At 50.3% G+C, this 24,521-nt stretch overlaps 1 protein-coding gene across 2 annotated transcripts in view; it reads right to left on the bottom strand.

The window, feature by feature from the left end:
• LOC149351755 (uncharacterized) overlaps positions 1-18,042 on the bottom strand; it is a 94,520-nt gene extending 76,478 nt beyond the window's left edge. The window contains exon 1 of one of the 2 annotated variants that reach the window (XM_089581093.1): positions 17,383-18,042. In XM_089581093.1, the coding sequence (XP_089437219.1) occupies positions 17,383-17,643 (261 nt within the window). In that variant the 5' untranslated portion in view covers positions 17,644-18,042. The remainder of the gene's footprint in view (positions 1-17,382) is intronic. The other variant, XM_089581092.1, reaches the window with a different exon arrangement.
• Positions 18,043-24,521: the final 6,479 nt, after the last annotated feature.

Raw genomic sequence — 24,521 nt, 5'->3', positions numbered from 1 at the left:
AAGATGATAGCAGCAGCGGAATTCAGTCCGTTCATATTGAGAACCGACAAGAGCAATCACAGGTTCCTGAAAACAGTGAAGCTATCATTAGCGTCGAGGGGCCGCACGTTGCTGAGTCAACCATGATTGTTGACCCAGACCAGCAGTTTTTAATTCCCAAGGTGGAGGTGAGCTCCACGGATGTGACTGCGGAAAATTCTACCTGTGAGCAGACCCTGCAGGTCGAGTGCTGCGAGGCAGCCGAGCGTGTCATTAGCGAGGCTAATGGCACTAATGAGCGCAACAGGAATTGCTCAGCCGACCAGGTTGCCCAGTGCGATTTTTTGTTGCCAAGTGAAGCGTCGGTATGCCCGACAGGGTTTGGTGAAAGCGGCATGTGCGTTCACACGCCATGCGCAGCGCTCACAGCGGTGTCGGAGCAGCCAGCAGCAGAGTTGGGTAGCCGAGGCTGTTCCCAGCTAGAAAAATCAGGCCCGTGTGTCGCCTCGATAAGTTTGGCGGTAGGCGAGCGGAATCTCAGCAGTGGCGACGGCGAATCCGCTCCTTCCCCTGTGAGGAGCGAAGTTATACTGCCGCTGAAAGGGGCGACCAGCGACCTACGCTGCGATCTCCTTGGGGGTCTGCCCAACAGGCTAATCGCATACCTAGAGGTGGCTGGTGAGAAATTGGTTGCGCTGGCCATGCCGCATTCTGGGAGGCCCTCTAGGTACGAGCACTTAGAGCCGTCCGTCGAGGCTTGCGCCCCATACGCGCGCACACGTGGCGGCTCCACCGCGGTAGAAGCGGAGCGACACAGGCGGAAAGCAGCTCTAACGAGAGGGTGGTGCAAGCTGCAGCCCGTAATGTTCACTAGACCAGATCAGGTGTTTGATCCTGGGGGCTAGCGCCGAGCGCCTAATGTCCCTAGCATTAATCCACTCTGCCACTGTCAGGTTCGTTGCAATAAGAGTAAAGTATGGCTCGAGCACACATGGGCAGTGGGTGAGAGTGGGGAAACATGAACAGTTTACAGCCAGGAGACTAAAAATTGGACAAGCCCATGCTGTTTTGTCTTGTGTAGACTGTTTTCTCTTTTGATGGCATTAATCCTGAAGGGTGCCGTGTTATCTGTCTTGCCCTCGTCGGGATCATGTTGCGGTGTATATGCAACTTAATGAAAACTCTGTAGCATTATGTTTTCTTCATCTTGTGTTTATTGACAGGTTGCTCCATGTATGATTTTTGTCAGGAGTTTACCAGAGGGTTCTATTTGTGCTTCTCTGCTTGGAATTGAAATGTGTTAATTGAGCATTGTGTTTGCATCGGCATGCAGACAGCGTCCTGAGCAGGTTTTCTCTTGGAATTGTTAGCAGGACGCAGAAGCGCTCCTTTTTTTTTATGTTGTTGGTACAGCGCCCGGTTGACGGTCGGGTCCCGTGTGCTTTGTGTTTTTTTTGTTATTGACGGCCGGGCCTTTTGTACTTTTGCGCGCTATTGTATGTTGTGTGTACGGCGAGCGTCCACCCAACATTCTTGGTGGGGAGGTGTTAAGGCAGAAGCCTATGGCGCCAGTAGCTAATTTCCCCCTACCGTGTCCGTCTGGAGGGGTTAGGAATGGCGACAGCGGGTCGCGCGCTTCGGATGCCGTTCAAGGCTGCGGGAAAGACCGCGACCGCCTTGTCGGGGACCAAGGGGCCGACGACCCCTTGAAAGGATCCCTTGACAAACATAGAAGTGGAGGTGGGGGACAATAAGGTCGACGACTCCTTAAACCCCCGACTGTCTAGCTAAGCAGTGGCGCCTCCAGAGTCGGGCCCTGGCGTGCACTGGGCTCCGCCTACTTGTATGCGCAGTGCCACTGCAGCAGTATTGGTTGGAATTGGGCGAGAGCCGGTTTATTAAAGCTCCGCCCAATTATCGAGGGGATAAAAACCGCTGCAAACAAAGAGCGGACGAGCGCGCCGAGTCTCAGTCTCGGCCGCTTTTCTACAGCCCTTTTTTTCGACGGCCTTTTTTTTAACAGCCTTTCTTTAAACCGCCTTTTCTTTAAGTGTTTGTATTTCGGTCTCGTCTTGATTAAATCAGTTTGTCTGAAGAAGGTTGGAGTTGCTGCCCCAACCGGCAACGTGTCGCCGGACGAGCGGACAAAGTACCGCTGACCAACGTACGATCGGACCAACCGGCCAAATCCGATCTTTTCCATTTAACTACGTGGGACCTGTGCTCATCTAACATATATTGACGATTGAAAGTCTAAACTGAGGATACACCTCTGACAACTGACCCAGGGGTGGAAGAAAGATGCGGCTAACGTATTACTGCATCGGGAGGAGCATAAGTCTGGGTTTTCTTCTCGATTAAAACATCTGTATCCATCTCGATGGTATACCATATTGGCCTGCGATCAGACTCGTTCTTTCCACCGTGATGAATATAGCGCGCTGCCCGGGCAGCGAATTATGACAGAGGTTTTAGCATGCCACTGTCCTTCTCTTTCGCAGTCCCGCTACTAGTTATTAAAAGTGTAGTGTCTGCTACCTAATGATTATAAGCATTGATACTAGCTGATGGTGTACGAAACATCGTTGTTGCATTTCATCCACCAACAATCAAACTTGAAAACATTAACGGTAGAGAAGTACTGGTGTGAATATTGCCAAACGGATGCAACGAAAGAGCTATTTGGACACTTTACCTGGAGCGTTCGTCTAGCAGCGGTTCACATGACCTCTGCACCCACTTCCTGGCTGCTTCACGAAGGATGCTTGCCCTGACAACGTTGCAGTAAGAGCCGCAACGTTTCGCCTACCTACTTGAGGCCGCCTGTCTCTGGGTGCCTTATAAAGTAACATTAGAAAAGGCATTTCCAGGTAGATATACTTTCTTTCGTAAACGTGCCGCCGTCTGTAAAGTCCCTCCCGAAATCGCCAAAGATGCGATGATATACTTTTCCGCTCTAACAAAACAAAAAATAATAAATAAAAGCAAGATTCAAGAAGAAAGACCGATAGCCATGCGAGTCGCTAATGCCCTTGGTGTGTACATCGCCCATTTCGTCCACAAGACCACCCAAGACAAACGTACATTCGATCCAGGAATTCGCCAAAGGACGGTGGTGCACAACCCCGCTCGTCCACGCGCTCCGAAAGTTGCACATGCGGCGGCGCAGGCGGCGGCTCCCAGCACGCGCTGCTGCACCCAACGAGGTGCAGAGCGCGGCGCAGTACGAGCACGCGTGCGCAGGAGCTCGATGGGCCCGCGGCATGCCGCCTGCTCACGATTCATGCGTTTTCTCGCTGCATCGTGATCGGGTTCGAAGGTCGCCGCGCACGAGGCCAATGAGCGACGTCCCCCCCTCCCGTCGCCGCCGCCGCCGCAAAACGGTGTTCCGCACACGACGCCGCTGTCGCCGTTAGCGCGAGGGCAGCCGCGCTGTTACGTGGGTACACATGTAGATCTGCCCAGCGCGCGTGACCCAATCTCCGCAGAGCAAATGCGTGCACGTCGAGCGGTTCCGCTGGCGCTCTATATGGCAACCCGTTCCCAGCAGAAACGCTGCCAACGTACCTGGGGTCACATTCGCCGCTGCTCGCACGCAAAGTTGGTGCGGGCTCGGCCTGCACCCAGGCCACTCTCTCGTCGGCTACCATGAGTGGACAGCACTGGTTGCGCGCCTGACAGTCACGTGTCGCTCTGGAGTGGCGGAGTCACACCCCTTGCCCACGTTATGGTTCTGATGTATATCTGTCTGTCCCATTGCGCGCACTCGAGTGCGTGCTTAGTGGGAATGGTGTTACACTTCTTAGACGACGTGTGCGTGCGCACTATCGGAGAGGAAGCTTACGAGATGCGTGTTCTCCTAACAACTGCTCCACGTCTGTCGCACAACCCGGGCAAAATACAACTCTGCGCACCTCTGCCCCAGAAGGCCAGTGGATATCAACCTCGCTTCGCCCTTTTCGATGTTGCATTGTTGTGACGGTTTGTCAGCAAGCGCGGAGAAAGTGGCTTCGCTAACCTCTACTCCACGCAGCGCAAGCTTCGACTTCGACTGCGCTTTGTAATCTGTGCTTAGGGCGGATAAAACGGCAACGGACGACGGCACCTGTCAAACACGTTTCCTCGACAAGTGACATCCACCACCGACACCACCATTACCACTGCATATGAGGGGGCCCCAACATGAATCATTCGAATGAAGTCCTTCTCTCCATGCTATACAGCGTGCCTCTGTGTCGAACGAAGACATCTAAGTGTCCCTATGCACGTGATGTCTTCATCCGTGTAGGGAAAAAAGAGTAGAAAGAAAGCGGCCATTGATGAGTGCGTAGGATCTCTCCCTTGCATATTCAACGCGAAATCCATGCACGAGGGGCTCCGAGCGATGCTAGCTAGCGTGGTGCCCGCAGGCATGTAATCGCTTTTTTTCCTGCGGCAAACTGGCGCTCTATACGCAGCAAAGGGGAGGCCGTACGATCACGACTTTCCTCTAAGAAGCGCCGCCGTCGTCACTGCTGATCGACTTACTCTCCGCTTTTCGCGCGCGGCTCCCCGTGCACGCACACGCGCAGGCTGCACGCGCCGCGCTCGAGTCTCCCCCGGAGCCGTACTCGTCGTCGCCGCTGGCGTGCGCTCCAGGAAGGCGGCCGGCGCGCTGGGCAAATGATCACTGCGCGGCATCCGCCATTCTCTCCCTTTCTGCGCCGTGCTCCGTGGCCAGGGAAGCTCGCGCTAATTGCCGCAGGATTTCCCGCTTTGCCATGTCTATATATACATACATGTGCGTGTGTGTGCGTGTGTATGCGCGCTGGATACGAAACCTACGCGACCCGCCTATGCCGCGAGGTTCGCGCATGGTTGAACCCGCGGCATGCGGGTCTTGGGACGCGCACGTACGCTGTGATACGCAGGAGTGAATGGTAAGGTAGGCCTCCGGCGTCTCTGTCGCATCCCTTTCAGATGCGCAATTTCTGATGTATATCTGTGTGTCGCGTCCCGCTGGCAGAAGAATCCGTTGGCCTTTGAAGCTAGGTATATAAGAAGACCGGCGCATTTTTAGCTCCTAATCACAGTGTGCGGCCTGTCGTTAAACCTTTATTTATAGCACAGCACGCAATATACTTGATACCTTCCTAACTATTAGACCAGGCTAAATCGATCTCGCGGATGTTCCGCGTAAGATGTAGACTCTCCTCTTCCGCTTCTTCCCACCATCAGCAATCCCTGCCCAATATACTGACTGTAACGCTCTATGTTCCCTGGAATCAGACACGACAACAACAATCGTTGAGGGGTTCTTCATGCTCGCTTAACGATACTCTAGTTTTCTTCAAGCCAGCTTCAGATATCGAACATGGGCTGTGATTCTGGACAGGATTCTGATTTGCTGCAGAGATTCAGACACAAAACTCATTGTTTCCCACCTGCACGAAGGTTTCTTTGGAAGGAAATTGAAACGAAAATTAAATGCCTCCCTGAAATGTATCTCAGCAAAAACTCTTCTGGAACATTGAACGCCATCCACGTGTAGCCGCACAAACTAAGCCAGGACCACCTTGATGAAGCGGTAATTTCGGAACAGAAATAAACCCAGGAGGTTTTTTTGTAATTCATCATCAAAAGACGAATTCCCACAGAACTCCTCATGGACACCAATAAGCGGCGCCAGAGGTGGTTAGTGGGCAGATATCTAGTTAATACTAAGGTTCAAATCAAGACATTTTACAGCACGTTGTTCAGAAAACTCTGCTCAACAGCGGTCGTTGTAGACACAATGTCATTTTGGTGCAAAGATGTCGGCTCTCTTGCGAACAGCATGCTGAAAGCAGCAGCGCTCTCCTCGCCGTGCCCTGGCCAGTTGGTGCTTCGACTCCGTCTTCTTCATTTTTACAGCGCTAATGAAGCGAGCGATTACGTTGCGGGCTCTTGCGACTATACTCAACTGATTGTTTTTTTTTTTAGTGTTATGGTTTTATGGGGTTTCACGCCCCAAAAGCGACTCAAGCTATGAGGGGCGCCGTAGTGGAGGGCTCCGGTAATTTCGACCACTTGGGGTTCTTTAACATGCACTGACGTCGCACATAGTATATAGGCCTCTAGCATTTCGCCTCCATTGAAATGCGACCGCCACGGCCGGAATTGAACCCGCGTCTTTCGGGCTAGCAGCCGAGCGCCATAGCCACTGATCTACCGCGGTGGCTCAATACTGAACTTAAATCAGTGGTAGATATTAGAGACGGCAATCCGATAGGCGATTTTGTTCTCGTAGAGTAACAGAGATTCCTACAAAAAGAACAAGTCATAACTGGCGTCTTTAGTTAGATGATTTAGTTGGCGAACACGATGAAGACGGCTCAGTTCCAGAACATGCAGGCCTACTATGGCAGTTTCTACAACGGAGGCGTGGAACCCACCTCAGGCCCCTTTTCTAAATCTCGTCAAGCTGACTGTGCACTCCGCCTCACCCCGAAGTCCAGAGGAGTAGAAAGTCATCAAGCGATTGGTGAACGGAAGCAGAGTCACAAGTTCCGCTGGATTTATAAAGCATATGAGCCCGGAAGTCGCAATGAAGAGAGTGCGATTTGAGCAACGACGTAGGAAGGAGCGTCAGGAGTAAAATAAGTCGATTACGCGTAGGTTAGCCAGCTGAAATCTGAAATCACTTGTTACAGAACGTCGATATAAGCTGTGAACATTATCAGGTTTAGCAAAACATCCCCGGTGCCGCCCAGTGCCGAGGCAGCTCGTTCTCTGGGCGATGGACATAAACCCGCTTTCAAAGTTGTGATATCTGTTTTGCGCGTTTATTTGCTCGCATGGGGAGATCGTAGCCGACGCTGCCATTGGCAGCACATTCACAGATCCGGGACATGGCCTGCTGCCCAGAGAAACAGAAAAAGTGCGTGGTTATGGCTGATGGCCGCAAGTAACAGCACTACAACTGAACGTTACGCCCGGCGGGGACAATGCATGTGCCATCCGATCTTTCCGACTACTTCACCAATCGTATACTCATCTGTGGAGGAAGGGAAAGAGTAAACTCGAAACGGTCTGAACGAGGACTTGAGTTTTCGAACAGCAGCGCCATTACGCCAGCGGTGAAATCACTGGTTGCTAATTTAGGAACATTTTTTGGAATACCGACACACTTCAGGGCTTTGCTTTGAGAGAACTTAATCATGTGGCGACTGCGTAATGCAGACAATGCTGCAACATTCACTCAGGCTAGACTACGTCAAAAAATATCGTTGCCTTTTCTTGAAGCGCACCGGACGTGTGGTACGCAGTTATCCGCGCAAGTACGCACCACGGTTTCTCGTCGTCTGCGACGTTGCCGAGCACGATTTCACGCGCGGACACAAAGCCATTTGGGTTCGTGCATTTTGCTGACGCGTCACGCCGCGCATGACATTGTCTATATATTTCATTACGCGCCATTGCTCTCGTTGCACCGTCTTTCTGCCCGATCCCACAGCGCCACGTGAGGCCACACCGATACTTTCGGGCCTATGCGCCGTCAACTTCGATCGCACTCCAGCCGCCACAGGTGTGCAGTTCCCACGGAACGTCGTCTGTGAAGCGGTACTCTCAGCATCCGCTCCTCGGACACTGCATCCAGGGTGCCATCAAGCGAAAAGACCGCTTTCCGAGCCCCGTCTTGCGCTGGCAGTGTGAGCGGGACAGCACGAAATTGGCCCGCCCGGCTCATCGAAAACCCGATCTCGGGTGATGGCTGTAGCGGCGGGCGGAAGCTGTTGTACGATCCATTACGGTTTTACGACCAATTAGGCGCTTCTGCCTGCGGGATGGCGTCGCCTGCGCGCGCTTGCTGGCGACGCTGCAGCTCCCTTCGGAAAAACAGCGGCGCGTCCGCGCGTGTGCGTGCGTTCGTGCCCACGAAGAGCCCCAACTCGGGCGAGCCGACAAATTGCCTCTCGGCGCCGCGGAGAACGGGGGCTGGGTGAGCGTCGTGTTTCTTCCGTTGGGGCGCTCTCCGTGAGGCAGCCTTGACCCGGCTCGGCTGCTAAGGCGATCCGGGACGGGATTAATTCCTTCCCCATGGGCGGCAAAGTGATCGGTCGCCTCTCCGTGCGCTCGGAGTTGTACACACGCCCCTGCATTGTACGCCCGCGGGGTGATGTCGTCCCCGCAACGAGCGTGCAGCATAATGGCGGCGGCCGCTTCCTGGCGCGGGGCCTTGCGTGCACTGCGGTCGCCGCTGCGGGGAGAGGTCTTGTTACGTCCGCCCAGTATCCGCGCTGTCCTCGCTCTTAACGCGCACGGGATCGCGCTGGGAAGGTGTCTCGTCACGAGTCGCCTAGAGAGCGGGCAGAGAAAATAAGCACTGCGGCATTGCTTCGTGGACATTTTCCTGGAGAGGATTCCCTAGTCGGTTTCTTGTCGTCATCATATTCTCTTGCTCCCTCTCTCCTACGTCTTGCTTATCGTGGGACGGTGATTCCGAGTGTGACGTCAGGGTCGTTCCGCGCACACGCACACACACACGCACAAAAAGCGCGAGTAAATTGCGGCACAGCGCAGCTTCTTAACACTGCTGTTTCGTGCGGTTAGCGAAGCGGAGAGTTTACGGAAGCTCTTTCGCATTGCATCTCGCGTCGCTTGCAGGCTGTTCGCTCGCAAGCTGTATCACAGCACCGGCTGCCATAAACTTAATTTGGCAGAGATGAAGAAGGATGTGTCGTTGTACAAATAAGTACTCGTATGCACATATGAAACCGTCGCTGAGAGAGAGTATACTGAGAGCTTTCGCTCTAGAGCGCTGCGCGTTGTGATAAAATGTAAGATTAAGTACGCTGTCGAAGCAAAGAAAACAAGGCCTTTGTCTGAAGTGAAGGCCAAGAAGCGTACCTCTGCGCAACTGAAATATTTTTGTACATTTACACGCGGAGTGTTTCTCTGTAATGCAATATTATGCAATGTATCTTTTTTATCATACTTTCTGCATTGTGATAGCATCAATTAGCACCCCCAGAGAAGTTTGAGAAATAATTTTATGGAAATAAACAGGATAACGGAAGCACCACGCAGTTATAGCTTGGGGAGAAACTTTCCTTTCTTAACTTTGGACAGCATTATGAGAAGGTAGCGGAGGTAGACACAACGGTCTCATGGCAGTTTATGCCAGTATCTACTTGAGGGAGGAAAGCAGCGCGCACCTGCGTTAAAGCAGTAGCGAAGCCATCTTTCTCCTCTACCTTAGGCTAACTTCCATGTTCCCTGTGACCAAAGTAAGATGGGAATAGGGAAGGTCGTCAGGAGCACCTTATTACCGACGTTACCGGCAAAACGTTATTATTTTTTTTCGCTCAGGTCGCTCAGGTCAATATTTTTTCACAACTGAGCGGAGCTTGGGAGGATAACATTTTTTTGTTGTTGTTGTTCTTTAGAGGAGCTATGGGGCATGAAATAAACAACCCAGAGAGAGAGACAGAGCCCCCTTTGCAACGGTCGCATAATAAACTGCGAGAATATCGATAGCTTGGCGCGCCAGTAAGCAAAACTGTGCATGAGGTCTGGCTGCTTCTAGCAAAACAAGATCAAACAGCCCCTTACATTAAAGATGATTATAATGTGCTGTGCTCTGCTTTAGTTAATTTCGCGTGGGTCTCCATATTTTTAAATGCTTTAAGGCTCCCAGAAATCCGACGTCGTCGGCGGCGGAGGTGTTGTGAGAGAAAAAAAAAAAGGTGGTCCATCTGCCACCTAGGTGAGGTGACCGTGCGGCGTCATCACAGCCTGCCCATCGGATTACGAGCAAACTGACCACCGTGGCAGGTGGCAGTTAAACGAATGATTGGTCACGAGAGGTTGCCCGGGAAGAGCAACCTGCGGGTCTCACAAGTCCCACCAGTGGCTGTGTTTGCAAACAACCCCCTGCCGGGGCAATGGCGCGTCGCTTAACAGCAGCACCATCGCGCCAGGAGCAGTACGAGGACTCCCATTAATGTAAAGTAAAGAATGGACGATTCCGCATGTATGGACATTAACCCATTAACGCTATCGTGTCATAGCTTTAAGGTGGAGCTTAAGTGTCCCCCCCAGCTTTTTTTTTTGATGATGAAACTGTGAACGTGCCATACCTACATGATTTAATCCCCCGTTGTAAGTGTCGCCTTCACATCCTGATTAGCTTGCACAACGCCCGTGCCCTCGCGAAAAATAATTTCCTTTTCGGTCGTGCAGTGCGTGCTACCCGATTGCTGATTGTTCGAAAAAAAGAAAGGGAAGAGAGAAAGAAGCAAGGAAAAGAACGATAATAAAAAAAAAGAAAAAAGGAGTTAAACGACTAAATGCAGTCGTTACGGGGGCTAAGGAAATGCCGTTCACAACTAATGAATGGACTTCACATCGTTGAATGAAACCTGTTTGTCTAAGACAAACGTGCAAGCATCTTCCGAGTTTCAGGAGCCTCAGTGGGACGCTCACGGCGAAGCGAAGGCGGAGCAGAGACATCAGCGTTATATTTCGTTAGCGTTACGTTCGAGACTCTGGCAACGAATTCACATAGGAGGATTTTCCTTCCACGCGCCGCGTTTGCTAGCCTTGTAAATGCCATAGCTGATATTGCGTCCCATTTCTATTTAACGCGATTGCGTTAAAGACCCAGTACACCAGAAAATCCGGTGTCGGCATTGTGAGCGAAAAATCGCGCGCATGGCTCTGGCAGGTGGTCCCCAGAGAGCAACCTATGAGAAAGGTGGGCCACATAGGTCCCGTGACCTTGTGACGTCATCCCAACCTGCCGACAGGATAGTGAGCAGACTGCCCACCGTGGGAGACAGAAGTTAAATTGATGATTGGTCGCTCGGAAATAGCAACCTGGGCCGCACAAGTCCCACCGCTGGGAGCACCTGCCATCGCGGGGCAGTGGCACATCGCTTAAGCGCTGCACCACTGTGCCAGGAAGGGTACGAGGACTCCCAGGGATCTATGAATGTAAACTAGAGCTTTTGCATATATGGGAATTAATCCATTACACAATGGCGTCATACCCCTAAGGCGGAGCTTAAGTGTCCTCTCCAATTTTCTTTTTCTCGTTCTTCGTCGAGGATCTGTTTTGCCTAAAAGATCGGAATGCGCGGCGGCCTTGATGTCTTCCCAACTCTGCCACGCACTGCACGGAAGTACCACCCCGCTCCCTCATTCCCCTTGTCTGAAGCGGCTGTGCTTATATAATCCATTAATAACGAGCCCTCCAGAAAGGGGAGGGGTGGGGGGTGGGAGGGGTGCTACAAGTCGCGAAAACCAGCTGTCGCTCTTTGCGCGTGTATTTCCTTTTCAGCGTTATTTGTTTAGACGTACCGCGCCACCGCGAGCTCAAGGTGTGCCGAAGGCATCGTCGGCAGACGCTTGAGAACGGGCCATTTGCGACAATCTCACGGCTACGCGCTGAACGGCAATTTCGGCACCTAACAAAGCAGACAAAAACATGGGAATGAACCCAGGAATATGCACTGCCGGTAGTTGGGAGACGATTCCTATCGCGCTCTTCCGTTTTCTTTGGTCGGCGTACAACCAGGCAACAACCAAAATGTACCTCCGTGATGAACAAGGTGCGCGTCGCGACACGTCAAATTAGGCTGATAGATCTATCTTTTCTTTTTTTTTTAACGGAAGCCGCGTTTCTTTTTTCTGTTTATGTGCGTAGTCTTCCGTGTATCTAGTGCAGCACAGTGCAAAAAGAAGCACTAAAGAACAAAAAAGAAAGTAAAAGAAAAGCAGGCAGCGGCTGGAAAAAGAAATTTTCAAACAAGCTTATCGTTTGTTGAGAGATCATAGCGTGTTCTGACCTTGAGCGGTCGGCTGCTATCCGGTCTAGTCTAGTCCATAGTGCCGTGTCAAATTATCCGCTGGTAATTAACTGCAATTACGTAGAATACTAGTATTACACTAGGTTACATAAACCAGTTTTGCGCCCTAACGTAATGCTCACTTCACGCACAGCGATCAGAGGTGCAACCGGAAATGGTCGAAACAGTGTGTACATGTTGCCACTCGAATAAATTTCCCCGCTAGCGCGATCAACGGCCAATTTAAATGATAGTTCTTGCAGTAAGTAAGTACGGCCGGGAACTACGCGTCCACAGTAGTCGTTGCGTACGTATTACGCATGCAGGAACGCAAGATCCCTGGCTTCTGTGTCTTTGCTTGCGCTTTAATTTAAGCTATATAATGGGGATGATAACTTTATCGGCGAAAAGGAACCTTGGTTAGAGAGGTATACCTATAGCCGCGTTTACATGAATGCGACAGAAGTCGACTCCAGCCCACTTTTTGAAGGAAAGAACAGGTTTTGCGAAGGAAAGGCGTGACTCGTCCTCTACTCTCTTCCTCAACGTTTGTGCACTTTCCCTCGAAACGCAGACTGGAGTCGACTTCCGTCGCGTTCATGCAAACGTGGCTCATGACTAACGTATTTTCTCTGCAAGAGGTGAGTTCAAAGACCCTTTTTTCTAAGTATGTGTTACTCCAGAGAAGCCAAGCGCCAGGCCAGGGGAAAACATGTAGTCGTTGGATAACCTGCGGTGGCATTGGGAATCGAACCCCACACCTTCCACACAAGAGGAGTATGATCAAACCAGACTTAAGGTACACATCTCTAAGCAGACGGTCGTGTCTAAAGCAATGAGTCACGAGACTGGGAACCATAAGGCGCACATGTCGAGGTTTATGGACGAGTTGACATCTCCGTTACCCCGTCGCAGGCGTGGGTTTGCAACGACGAGATTGATTTGACACGCATTATTCGTTTTTCTACTCAACGGGCCGAATGACGGAGGACCGAAGTTGCCCGCCGCTTGAGGTGCTCGGCGTGTTATCCTTACCGTGACTGCGAAGGTTGCGAAACAATGCCGGCAAGAATTCACCGTCGCTTTAATTGCGAATTAGACAGAGGGAACGGTGTGGCATAAAAAAAGAGAAAGGAATTAGAAGAATGCGCTTCGCGATGATGAGAGAATAATATTATACATTGCCTCCTTAGATGTAGACGGCGAGGCAGTTTTACTCCGTGCTGCATATCTATACTTTTCAATAACGAGCGTCGGTGCCGTCGTTGCTATTCGCTTTCTCACTGCCGCTGGAGACGGTAACGAAATGGAGAGACGCACGCTACTCGTGTAATCTGACCACATCGTAAATCTCACCATTCTGTGAAGTGAATTTCAGGGTTTTCTTCATGAAAAGAAGAAAAGCTTCCCGATTAAAGCTCGTGTCTGGTGAGAAAATGTCGACGCTAGGGATCAAGAAGCATGCATATGTCTAGAAGAATTCCCTCGGTTACAGTAAAAAACTACCATAAAATCTAGTCCCGCCTCTGCTTTTCCAAAGGTTTCCTAAACGCGCGCGTCTTATGAACAGCTTCTTTGATCTTGCCGCGGGAATCCGTTTTTAAGTTAAGTGCCGTACAGTGTTCTCGCTAGGCCTGACACAAAACAAGCGCTTTCTTGAGTGAATACAGAAGGTCAAACAAGCGTGAACGTATATAGTTCAGGGGCTTCACAGACGCGTGTCACGTAGTTGATTTCCTTTTTCACCTGTCGTTGCTATGATCTCGAAGCGCACCGCGAACAGAGAAAGGGACAGAGAGAAAAAGAAACGAGAAAGCAAACACACGTTGCCGGAGAAACCCGCTCCGTGTTCTGCAGCGCATGGCGCTCGCTTCGAGGCCCGACTTTTCCTCGCTAGCCAAGCGGGGCTCCCGACGCTGCGTCGTCCCACGTCGCCAGAGTCGCGCGCGCGTCGCTTCGCTCGTTGGTCGATTACGTAGCGCGCGTGGCAATCCGCGTTTCTCCAGCCTGCTCAGAACGTGTGCGGGACACTTGTGTTTGCGCCTCCGGGCTCCGGTGACCAAGCGAGACCGCGGCACATCTCGACGCCCTCCGTGCGCTGTTTGACTAAGAAAGACTCACGAGACGAGGTTTTCGGGGACCTGCGAGTACGTCTGCGCCTCCTTTGTTCTCTCGTGTACTCGACGCTTCGGGCTGACTTAGAAACTTGGCAATACACTTCGTTTTCTATCTCTGCAAACAAATATAAAATAGTATCTTACACTCCATTAATCACAGTACACTTTCAGATGCTCTGGCCCCATACTGCAAGACGGTGGTGTTCGCAGGCCGTAGGTAAACAGTCCAAGAAGACAACTCTCGAAAGTAAGTTCAGCTTTCGGAAAGAGATGAATTTTCAGCAAATTGCTTCAGACTGTCTCACTTCTCTTGTATGTACAGTCGACCCCCTTCCTCCTAACCATTGTCACTATGGGGCTAATCGGCGTATTTCATGCTTGAAATACTACGGTATCAGGGCACCTTCGTGTTTCTACTAGGACGACGTGTGGTCTCACGTACTGCGATCGAATCATACCTAAATAAGGCTGCCTCTTTGGCCGGTGCAACAACAGACGAGATGAAAAATTGTTCATGCTTGCGTTGCGAACTTCGGCCCCCTCCGAAAGAAAGAAACGCATAAACAGGAGGTGCCCGCGGATAACGCGCGAGATATGTCAACTTAAAAGAAAAAATGAAATGGCGGCGAAAAGGGGCAGACAAGAACGGCATCGAGAGTGTCGTCATCAGTTCACAAAGCAAGGTTCGAGAATCAAAATCATGTTTCTTTGATGTGGCGCTGCCTTCTTTTGTGGTCCACAGCTCTCATAAGTTTTGACGCTACTTATCAGAAGACCAGTCAACTGTTTCCTCTATTACAAGTTCAAGCGAAACTATCGGTGAGCCTGATGACATTCCAAGTGAATTTAATAAGTTTTTCTAATCCGTTTTCACAAGAACAGCCCCTCACGCTTCCCTAACTGCCTACAGAGTGTAGCACCCCATGATGGAACTAACCATAAGTAAAGCTGGAATCCTTTCACTGTTACAAAATCTCGACGCCAAGAAATCACCGGGCTCCGATTCCATCTCCTACGCGTTTTTATTACGATATGCTGACTGGGTGCCTAAATACCTGCATATAATTTACACAAGGAACACTCTTCTAGCTAGCTTGAGGTGCGCCTCGATGGGCAGTTTGAACTGGAGTGTACTCTAGCACCCGCCTACTAACATCTCTGAAAGAAATACATCATCATCATCATCATCGTCAGCCTTATTACGACCTCTGCAGGGCAAAGGCCTCTCCCATGTCTCTACAATTAACCCTGTCCTTCGCCAGTTGCGGCCACCGTGTTCCCGCAAATTTCTTAATCTCATCCGCCCACCTAACTTTCTGCCATCCCCTGCTACGCTTGCCTTCTCTTGGAATCCACTCCGTTACCCTTAAGGACAAGCGGTTATCTTGACTTCGCATTACATGCCCTGCCCAAGCCCACTTCTTCCTCTTGATTTCAACTAGGATGGCATTAACCCGCGTATGTTCCCTCATGCACCCAATCCGCCCGCTTCGGTTTGGTTTGGTTTATGGGGTTTAACGTCCCAAAGCGACTAAGGCTATGAGAGACGCCGTAGTGAAGGGCTCCGGAAATTTCGACCACCTGGGGTTCTTTAACGTGCACTGACATCGCACAGTACACGGGCCTCTAGAATTTCTCCTCCAAAGAAATTCTAGCCGCTGCGGCCGGGATCGAACCCGCGTCTTTTGGGTCAGCAGCCGAGCACCATAGCCGCTGAGCCACCGCGGCGGCCCGCCCGCTTCCGATCTCTTAACGTTACACCTTTAATTTTTCTTTCCATAGCTCGCTGCGTTGTCCTTAACTTAAGCTGAACCCTCTTTGTTAGCCTCCACGTTTCTGCCACATAGGTGAGTACCGGCAAGAAATACAGGACGGCCGAAAGCGATACGTACGCAGCGGCTTCGGACAAAATACCAAAACAGTGCACGTCAGAAGTTGCCCGCTCGTGAAAAGGAAATTTCAACACATACAAATAACAAATCTTCGTTATATTTGATGAATATTTCTTTGAGGGCATCGAGCAGATGGCATGGGAAACAATGCTGTAATTGTTTTTGTTTTTTTCAGTGCGATGTCAGACTCAATGAACTGCAGCCCGTCACGTCTACGCATGACAGCCTGAAGTAAAAGATAAAAAAAGAAACGCGAACGTAAAAATAATTCTTTGCGTTGTATTGATACGACAGACTGCAGTTGTATGCTGCATTCCAGCGGCAGTGGAGGGAATTAACCCTTGTGGCCTATTTGTGCTCTGATATATCTTCCCTCTTCAAGCCACGTACAGGGTTAGTCAAAAGTACCCAGTTTACAGGGTCTGATTTTGAGCACTATAATCGGGCACTTTGTAGCGCCCGCGAAGCTGACAAGGTCCTAATGGATGAGGATGAGACTCCCATTCATCTGCAGAGATTTCGAGCGTCGGAGATGTCCTAAGTGTCCCACTACAGTGCTCCAAGAAGGACCCTGTGGTCTGGGTACTTTAGACGAGCTCTCTCCTTTAACTTTAGATGCCTTTGCGCCTGTAGGAACGTGTGAAATACATGCTCGCAAACACGCAGAATGCTTGCGCTGGCTTCATTTTGGTTTCATTGACTGGAAAATAGTTTGATATCTAGCCTGTCTTAAGCCCTTATATCTCTTTCCTCTTTGTATTCGCCCCCGGACAAGGGTTGCCTCCGCAGAGTTGGCAGTGTCGTCGTGTTCACAGTTTTCGTTTTCGTTGTTCCACCGCCTATATGCCGAGTTTGATTAATGTGGCTTTGACACGTTCCGATATTTTTGCCTTTGGGCGTCAGCATTAGCTTCTTATCATTCTTGCCTATCTCTTTCATTCATGAGAAAAGCTGTTTTTTGCGTGCGCGTGCGTACACGTCCCTTAACCTTCTTTGCATTTCACAATCCACACTGTGCCCACTGTTATATGCGTGAGTCATACTGTATGTAATGCTCTTGAACAAGATGCAGTTTGCTCTGGCTTGCGTCCAGCCACATCCGCATCTATATATGTGAACTAGCCTTCCTTAGAAAAGAATCGGAATGGATTGTTATTCTCTCATTCCATTCCCATTCTTTCCTTTAGCAAGCGTGTACCGGCATTCAGTTCTTTTGGTACAGTACTACTTTACCGCAAAATCTAAAAAGGTTTTAGTCGTTCCAGTAGCAAACTGTCGACGTCGGAACCTGGCTATGTGCAGCGTGCGGTCATGTGTGCAGGAAAGCAGTTACCATTAAGGAAGTTACGGCTTGAATGCTCCCAACCACGACGTCACCAAACTGTGGCCGACGAGCCTCCTCATCAGCCGCAGCCGTGGACGTGCCGGGGCCCATGCCCGTGCGTCCGAGCGGTGACGTCATAGGCAACAGCACCCAAACCGTCTACGTGCGTGTTTCTGCAGCAAGGGTCGCGCTCGGACGGCGAGGAGGTGCGGGGTAAGGGTTGGGCGGCAGAGAGGAGTCATGCGCGCAGGGTGGCTTACTGCGACGTCAGCTGGTGCCGCTTGCCACAGGCTCTGGCTTCCGTGACCCTGGAGGTGGTTTTTGTGGCGAAAGGCACGTCGGCTGAAGGCGTCGCGAGAGCTCAGGTAGCAGTACTCCTGTCGATCTGGACACTCTCCTGTGAGCTGTCGCTGACGACGTTGAAAGTCGTCGGGCGCCCCGGAGACGCCATACTTGCTGGAACCCCCGTTGAGGCCGACGCAAGAACGGCTGGGACTGTGGCTGCCGCAGGCCTTAATCATGCCTACGCCGGCACGACCACGGTCAGGTTCTCGAAGAACTCGGCGCTGACAGTGTTCCGTAGGTGCGAAACCTGCCCGCGGGACACCGGGACTCGACCCGAAGGTTGAGGCGGTGCGCCCTCGCTCTTCTTCCTCCTTCTCGTCGCGCCGGAAACAGCGTTCTGGCGCACACGGACAATGTCACACACCGGCGCGGCGCGTGCGAACTCGTGTTACGAATGTACGCGTTCGGACGGGCGGCTCGCACGTTGGTTAGAACTGCACGCGCACTCAAGAGAGGCAGACACAGTCGCGTGATCGCGCGTTGTTCCCTCCGGCTCGCCACTGGCGCGCGCGTCACGGCCGAGACAACAGCGGCGGCGGCCACGCGGCAAAGCGACAGGCGGCGGGGAGCATCGCCGCGGCGCCATGATGGCAGCCTTGCGGCGACGTCGCTGCGGGGCATGAGGGTGGGAGAGAGAGGAAAAAGTACCGAAAAGAAAAAGAAAACGCGGGACAATAATAAAGTGCATTGAATGAAGGAATAGGAGAGCGACCGGCGGCCGCTAACGCCGACACAATGCGTCCGGCAACAGCTGCGAGCGTGTTCGTGCGCCGCAGCAGTCACGGTCGTGGGATGCGTGCGTGTTTGCGACTCTGGGAAGGGTGTTGCTTTTGGTTTTTCCTCTGCCGCTCAGTATGGTAATCAAGCGGCAGAGGCAGCCCCCCTCTAAGTAATCACTCCCTGCCGTTTTTACCGTTAATGACAGAGCTGCCTGGGAGAGAATAAGGGTGGTACTTTTGGTCGCCAGGAACGTTGCGCGGGATTGACTGAGGTTGTACTCAGCTCCTTTCTCCTTCGAGTTTTGCTCAAACGTCAGGCCACCTGCGGACCAATCACGAGCACAAAAGAAGCTTCGAAGGCAGCCGCCGGCCGAATGTCCCTGAGCCGCAGAGCGCAGCTCCACAGCGCGTCGCGGGTCCCGCCTTCCACTACACGGTTGCGTCCATTCAGTGAACCTGCCGTCCTAACAGAATGATCCAGAATGGGAAATCATTTCATGTTTAAATTTAGGGGCCATGTGAGTGAGAGGGGAGGGTCAGCATAGGATGTTGCAGATATACGCAGTTAGATATGTGCGAGGGGAAGTGTTAAGACGCAATTTACTCGAAGCGAGGTGCGACGGGAAGACGCAGGATATTGGAAGGCTGGCGTATAGACTGCCCCAAAGGTTCATGATATTTCTTGCTATTAATTTCTTTTCTAGGTTTTGAATCGGACTCGAAGAAAACTGGCCTGCAATTAAAAAGAAATCCTGCAAACAGCTGGCTTAATACCACCATTACGCCCATGCGGCATTATACAACTGGTTCCACATTTCCCTCAGCACACAGAACGGTCGGGGAAGTTCGGCTGTGATTAGATAATATGCGAATGACCGCACCTACAAATCAAAACATTGTGCTATGCTGCGCTTTTTTTCTGCTTGTACGTTAGTGACTTCTCTCTGGAGCGCATTTTGCGCAGCTTATAAATCACTGTTCTTTTTGGACTCGTTAGTTTTTTGTTAGTGGATGAAATCACTGACAAAAACCCTCCACAGAAGTGCGTGTTCTGCTTGCGATGAAGGGCTGTAACCTGTCGTCTCCAGGCGGTTCAGTGTTCAGGTTATTCTTATAGGAGCGCAAGTGCGCTACACGAATGGAAACCAAACGTCATCATGCCCCATTTTTGTTTAAGTAAAAACACTTTTAATGAAACATCGTATTCATCCAATCGCGCAGCAATGTTTATAGCGTTAAAGCGAAAACCATTCTTACCGGATTTTTGGACGAGAATGGTCTCGGAATCAGGCCCTCAGAGAAGTGTGAGCGCAGGTGATCACGCCAAATGCGCTCACAACAGTAGACTGTAAGGCAAGCTGCGCAGACTGCAAGCTGCGCAGCTGTAGTCCGGAAGGCGTTTGTAGGCCCTGGAGAATCTCTAGGGTGCGGAGACGTCTAGATTGTGCGTGGATAGACCCAACTCACACAGGCGCAGGACCGTTGCGCACTAAGTCATCTTAGACGTTAATACCATGGAGACGCTCCTGTTGGCGACAGGCACCTGTTACCGATGCGAAAAGGGCGGAAAATTTGTTGGTAGGTGCGCAGAGCAAACAGAACCATTTAATTACAGTATGCTGGTATTTTAATACGGCAGCATTACTATAGTCCCATTACGAGAAAAGCCGACGGCGCGTGTGTGTGTGTGTTTGTGTACTCGGTGGTGGTACAAAAATCCCAGAGGTCACGAGAAAAATAGGATGACGTCATCAAGCGGCCGTATGAGGCACACAGCAACCCGAGCACCGCCACTTCAGGCAACCCTATACATGTAATACGTCTACATATACTCTCCACTCATCGACCTCCATATGGCGCAAGTTTCCCGGCAACATTTGTATCAAAATTGTGACGTTTGTCGTACAGCGTTCCGGGTGGTGCCATGCGATTTCTCGTTCCACACAGCTTAGATGTGCTAGTCAAGTTGGAGGCTAGCTTGCGACTGGGATTCGAACCGAGGACATACGCACCTTCAATTGCGTGAATTCCCAGACTCTTTACCCCTTCCCGTAAGGCGCGGTTGATGTGTCCACCGAGATGTGAGACAGTTACTGCGCTATTTCCTTCCCTCAACAACCAATTTTCGCAAGAAAACTGTGATGCAACCGCTCGGCGTACAGCGTTCCGGGTGGTGTCATACACGCTCATGTATGTGTGAGTGGTGTGCGTGTGCATGGTTGTAATTCTTTCGCATCCCCACACATAGGCAGTCTTAAGTGACTCTGCCGAATGTTTTCACTAGTGATGACTAAGCAGTCAGCTTTTGAACCATTTTAGGTGCGTGGAAAATTTCAGTCATCAAGTCTTAGAGCGTCACTATAGAAATCAGAAATATCGCTCAACTTGTTTTCCGTACTCCCAAGGAAGCGTGCTGGACACCACGAGAGGCAAACTGTTATCGAAGCTCAACCGTTGACTGCGGTAGCTCGAACTTTTGGCAGCTCATGTCAAGGGCCAGTAAAAAAAAAAAGCTGGAAAGGGCTGCAAACTCAGAGCCCGCGCAACTTCCACGGGCAGTTTGGGTTTCACGGGCTTCCTAAAAAGCCCGCCTTAATGCTAAAGCTATGCGACTGTAAAACCAGCGTCGTTTCTGGTTTCTTTTGACCCTCTACAATGGTGTAGTTTAAACATTTCAGGTGTCTACAGCTCCTGAGAAGTTGAGAAATTAGTCTTAGCTTAAGTGCGCAATTGTCTAAGCATGAAACATATTCTTGCTTTGTCAACGCGAGCGCCAGCAGTACTGCTACATTGTCGTACTTAATATATGCGGGAACTTTTTATTTCTGAATATTGGTTCACTTTACGAGGGACATCCAACATGGGCCAGGGAGGCAAACTTACGAGAAGGGTTCTGACGCTGGCCTGTCTTTCTTTTTCTGCTGGTTCTGTAGATGATGAGTACGAGGAGAGGTGAGGTGAGATGCTGTAAGCTACAGGTGGGGCTAGCCTTGCCGGCAATTGCTCCACCGTAGCGACACCTACAATAACTAAATCATATAATCCGGCAGCCAGCTCACAAACACAATTAAGTCACTCCTGCTGTCACCATGTGGAGACTAGGTCCGTGTCCAGTACGTACTTAAAAAGAAGACGTGAAGCCTCCTTTCTACAGAATTGGTTCCCGCGCGGGAAAACCATGTCCTGAAGGGAGCTGTGAGGCAGTCCTGCCTTCTTGAGACGGCAGGACCAACAGCTACCTAGTACGAGTACGGATCACGCTCATGTGCAGAGCTTGAGCAAACTTTGAATAGGAATTCAGGGGCATATTATAAGATGCATTTACGGCTGTCTGCTTTGGGGAGAAATCACAACATATGTATTTTATTGCAGTAGGGCCCCGTCTGATTTCTGTGGCAAATTTTACGACCTCGAAGAAGATCTGGCCAACATAAACGGCTTGTCAAAATAACCTAGCATTGCCCCTGCAGGGCTGCCTACAAGTGTTTCCGCACGATGTGGAGAGACACAGTCACCATGAAGAGGACTAGAGCTGCAGTGAGCACTTGCAGTTTTATTACGCGGTACGTATATCACTACGCTTTGTTCCGAATACCGAATATATCACTACGCTTTGTTCCGAAAACATCCATGCGCACCTGAAAAATATTTATGACTGCCTGCTTTCTGTACATCCGCCTGCAGGCTGTATATGTGCCGGCGTGATAGCCGAGAAGGGAGAGGAAAAAGAAAAATAAACTGAGGGAGCACAAAACCAACGCTACTGCACTGTCTCCTGCTATCTGGGGAGTTTTGTAATTGTGAGTGAATACTGGGTTCAGCCAGGAGCCAGTGCTTCTTCTGAGACCGCTTTGGCGTTACAAAAACCTATTCGATTTTTCGCCCTTCCCTCCTGGAATAACACGGTCTCCCACATAGGCTAGACCTATATCCTCCAACCCCCTTCAAGTGACTACGTGACGCGCCTTCTCGACTCCTCGGCCCACCCGGGTCGGTTGTCGTCGACCAACATAGAGGCCCAATGCCGCAAGTTTTGAAAACCTATTTTCTTGACATATATTGGCTACAGCAATTGAACCCACAGGGATAGTTATTCCCCCACGCCCCTCCCCAGAATGCCGTTTTACGCACAAAGCCGATTCGTATACGTTTAAGACACAGGCACCAGGGCAAAACAACCATGCAGAGCATCCTTGCGGCTTGGTTGCAAGGGCGTCAAACGGATCGTCTTGAAAATGCATCGAGGAGATCGATGAAGGTGTACTAAAATACCCAGAAGACGTTATAGTGCCCTGGAGCACGCGACGGGCTGCAGTTGTAACATCTTGTCTGCGTTCATTGTAGGCGTCACATACAGAAATAAAGAAGGAAAGGAAGAGAAGATGAAAAAAAGAAGGAAAGAAAGAAAGGAATAAGGAAAGAAAGGAAGGAAGAAAGGAAGGAAGAAAGGCAGAAAGAAGGAAAGAAAGAAAGAAAGAAAGACAAAGAAAGAAAGGAATAAAGGAAGGAAGAGAGAAAGAAAGAAAGGAAGGAAGAAAGAAAGAAAGAAAGAAAAAGGGTAAAAAAGAGAAAGGAAGAAGCTCTCCACCGCATAAAACTTCTTGCTTAACTTTTATACGTCCAAAACTTGAGTTTTCATGTGCCGCGTATGACCCCTTCGATGCTCACCATATCGCCACGCTCGAATCTGTCCAGAACCGCGCTACCAGATTCATTTCTTGCGACTACTCTTATCACACTAGCGTTCCCGCACTAAAATCTGATCCATCTCCCCACGCTAGCCTGCCGTCGCAAAATGACCCGTCTTTCCTTGAATTATAGATTTTATCACACCTTCAACCACGATGCCCCCCGTATCACACGCGCTCATCGTATATCCCTAATGCCGTCTACCCCGAGCAGTCTCGCACTGTAACGTATCAGCATTTTTTCTTCCTCAGAAAAGTCAACGACTGCAATGGCCTCCCATCCGAGGTGGCGACCATCGTGAATCCGATTCACTTCAAATCTGCAGTCGAAGATCGCCTATGTTCGAAATAATACCATTTTGTCAGCCCACCCCTCATGCAATGTCCCTCTGGACCTTTGAGGAATAATAAATAAATAAATAAATAAATAAATAAATAAATAAATAAATAAATAAATAAATAAATAAAATGGAAGGAAGGGAAGGAAAGGAAGCAATGAGAAAAGAGATAGAAAAAGGAAGAATGAAAGAAAGAAGAAAATAAGGAAGGAGAGAAAGGAGGAAAGAAGAAAAGAAAGAAAAAAGGAGGAAATGCAGAAACAGAAAGAAATAAAGAAGGAAACAAAGAAAGGTATAAAGGAACGCAAGCAAAAAGAAAGAAAGAATTTTAATGAATGAGTGAATGAAACTTCAGAAGTTACTGCACGATTTCTTCCAGTCCGCAGCAGTACTGCTTGCAAGATTACATCGCTGCTAAAAGGAAAGGGCAAACTTTGCCGGCAATGCAAGGAAACTAAAACAAATGCGCGAAATGAAGAAGCTGCTCTATGACAAAAGGAGCGCCAAAACAAGACGACGGACGAAGACAGAACATACACCACGAGCGCTGCAATGGCGATTGGGACCGCTGTTCGCTTTCGTACGGGCGCAAGGTGCGGCTGACCTCAGCCGCGCGAAGCTAAAGGATAAAATAACGAAATAAGCAGCTGTCACGTTCGTGCTACGTGAAGACGTGTGACATTCTATGGCCAAAGAGCAAGCACCGCGCTATTCCCACTGGAAAATTGAAGCCTGACGGCAGAACTGCGTGCACATTTGAAGCCAGAAACTTAGGGAGGAGTTGACAGGCCTCTTTGACGTAGCTGGCAGCATTTTCGAGAGCCCGCTCTTCCATTTCCCCTTTCGCTTTGCTATTGTAGAAGCGGTGTACTCTAGAAAGGTCGGCTCACACTTCGATCCAAGGATGCTGCTTACCCACCTGTGTGCACGCACGCACGCACGCACGTATGAGATCAGCGCCGGGGCATACACACGCACACACCTTTGCCTTCTACCGCGGAAGCAAAGCTTGCAAGGGCTGACAATTCGCATTGTACGACAATATCGAATTCTGTAATCAAAAGTACACAAACTAAGTAAAAGAAATAGAATGATGAAGCGCTACCTTTTTCCTTTTTCATTTGTTGTTATCGGCTTCTCAATGTTTATTCTAAATGTTGTTTTGCTGTAAATGCTTATTAGCTCGACAGTGTGCGTACACATAGCCCGTGGCTCAAATGATGTTCAATAAGTTTTGCCTTCTGGGATGTAAGAATATTATCGACCACGACAGCGAGAGATGTTGCACTGAAATAAAGTTTGGAACATC

This window comes from Amblyomma mixtum, chromosome 3 (genome assembly GCF_055824585.1).
Source record: "Amblyomma mixtum isolate Tamu chromosome 3, ASM5582458v1, whole genome shotgun sequence".
In the NCBI taxonomy this organism is placed as follows: domain Eukaryota; kingdom Metazoa; phylum Arthropoda; class Arachnida; order Ixodida; family Ixodidae; genus Amblyomma; species Amblyomma mixtum.
The sequence above is the reverse complement of the archived record's forward strand: the minus strand, read 5'-3'. Positions and strand labels throughout refer to the sequence as shown.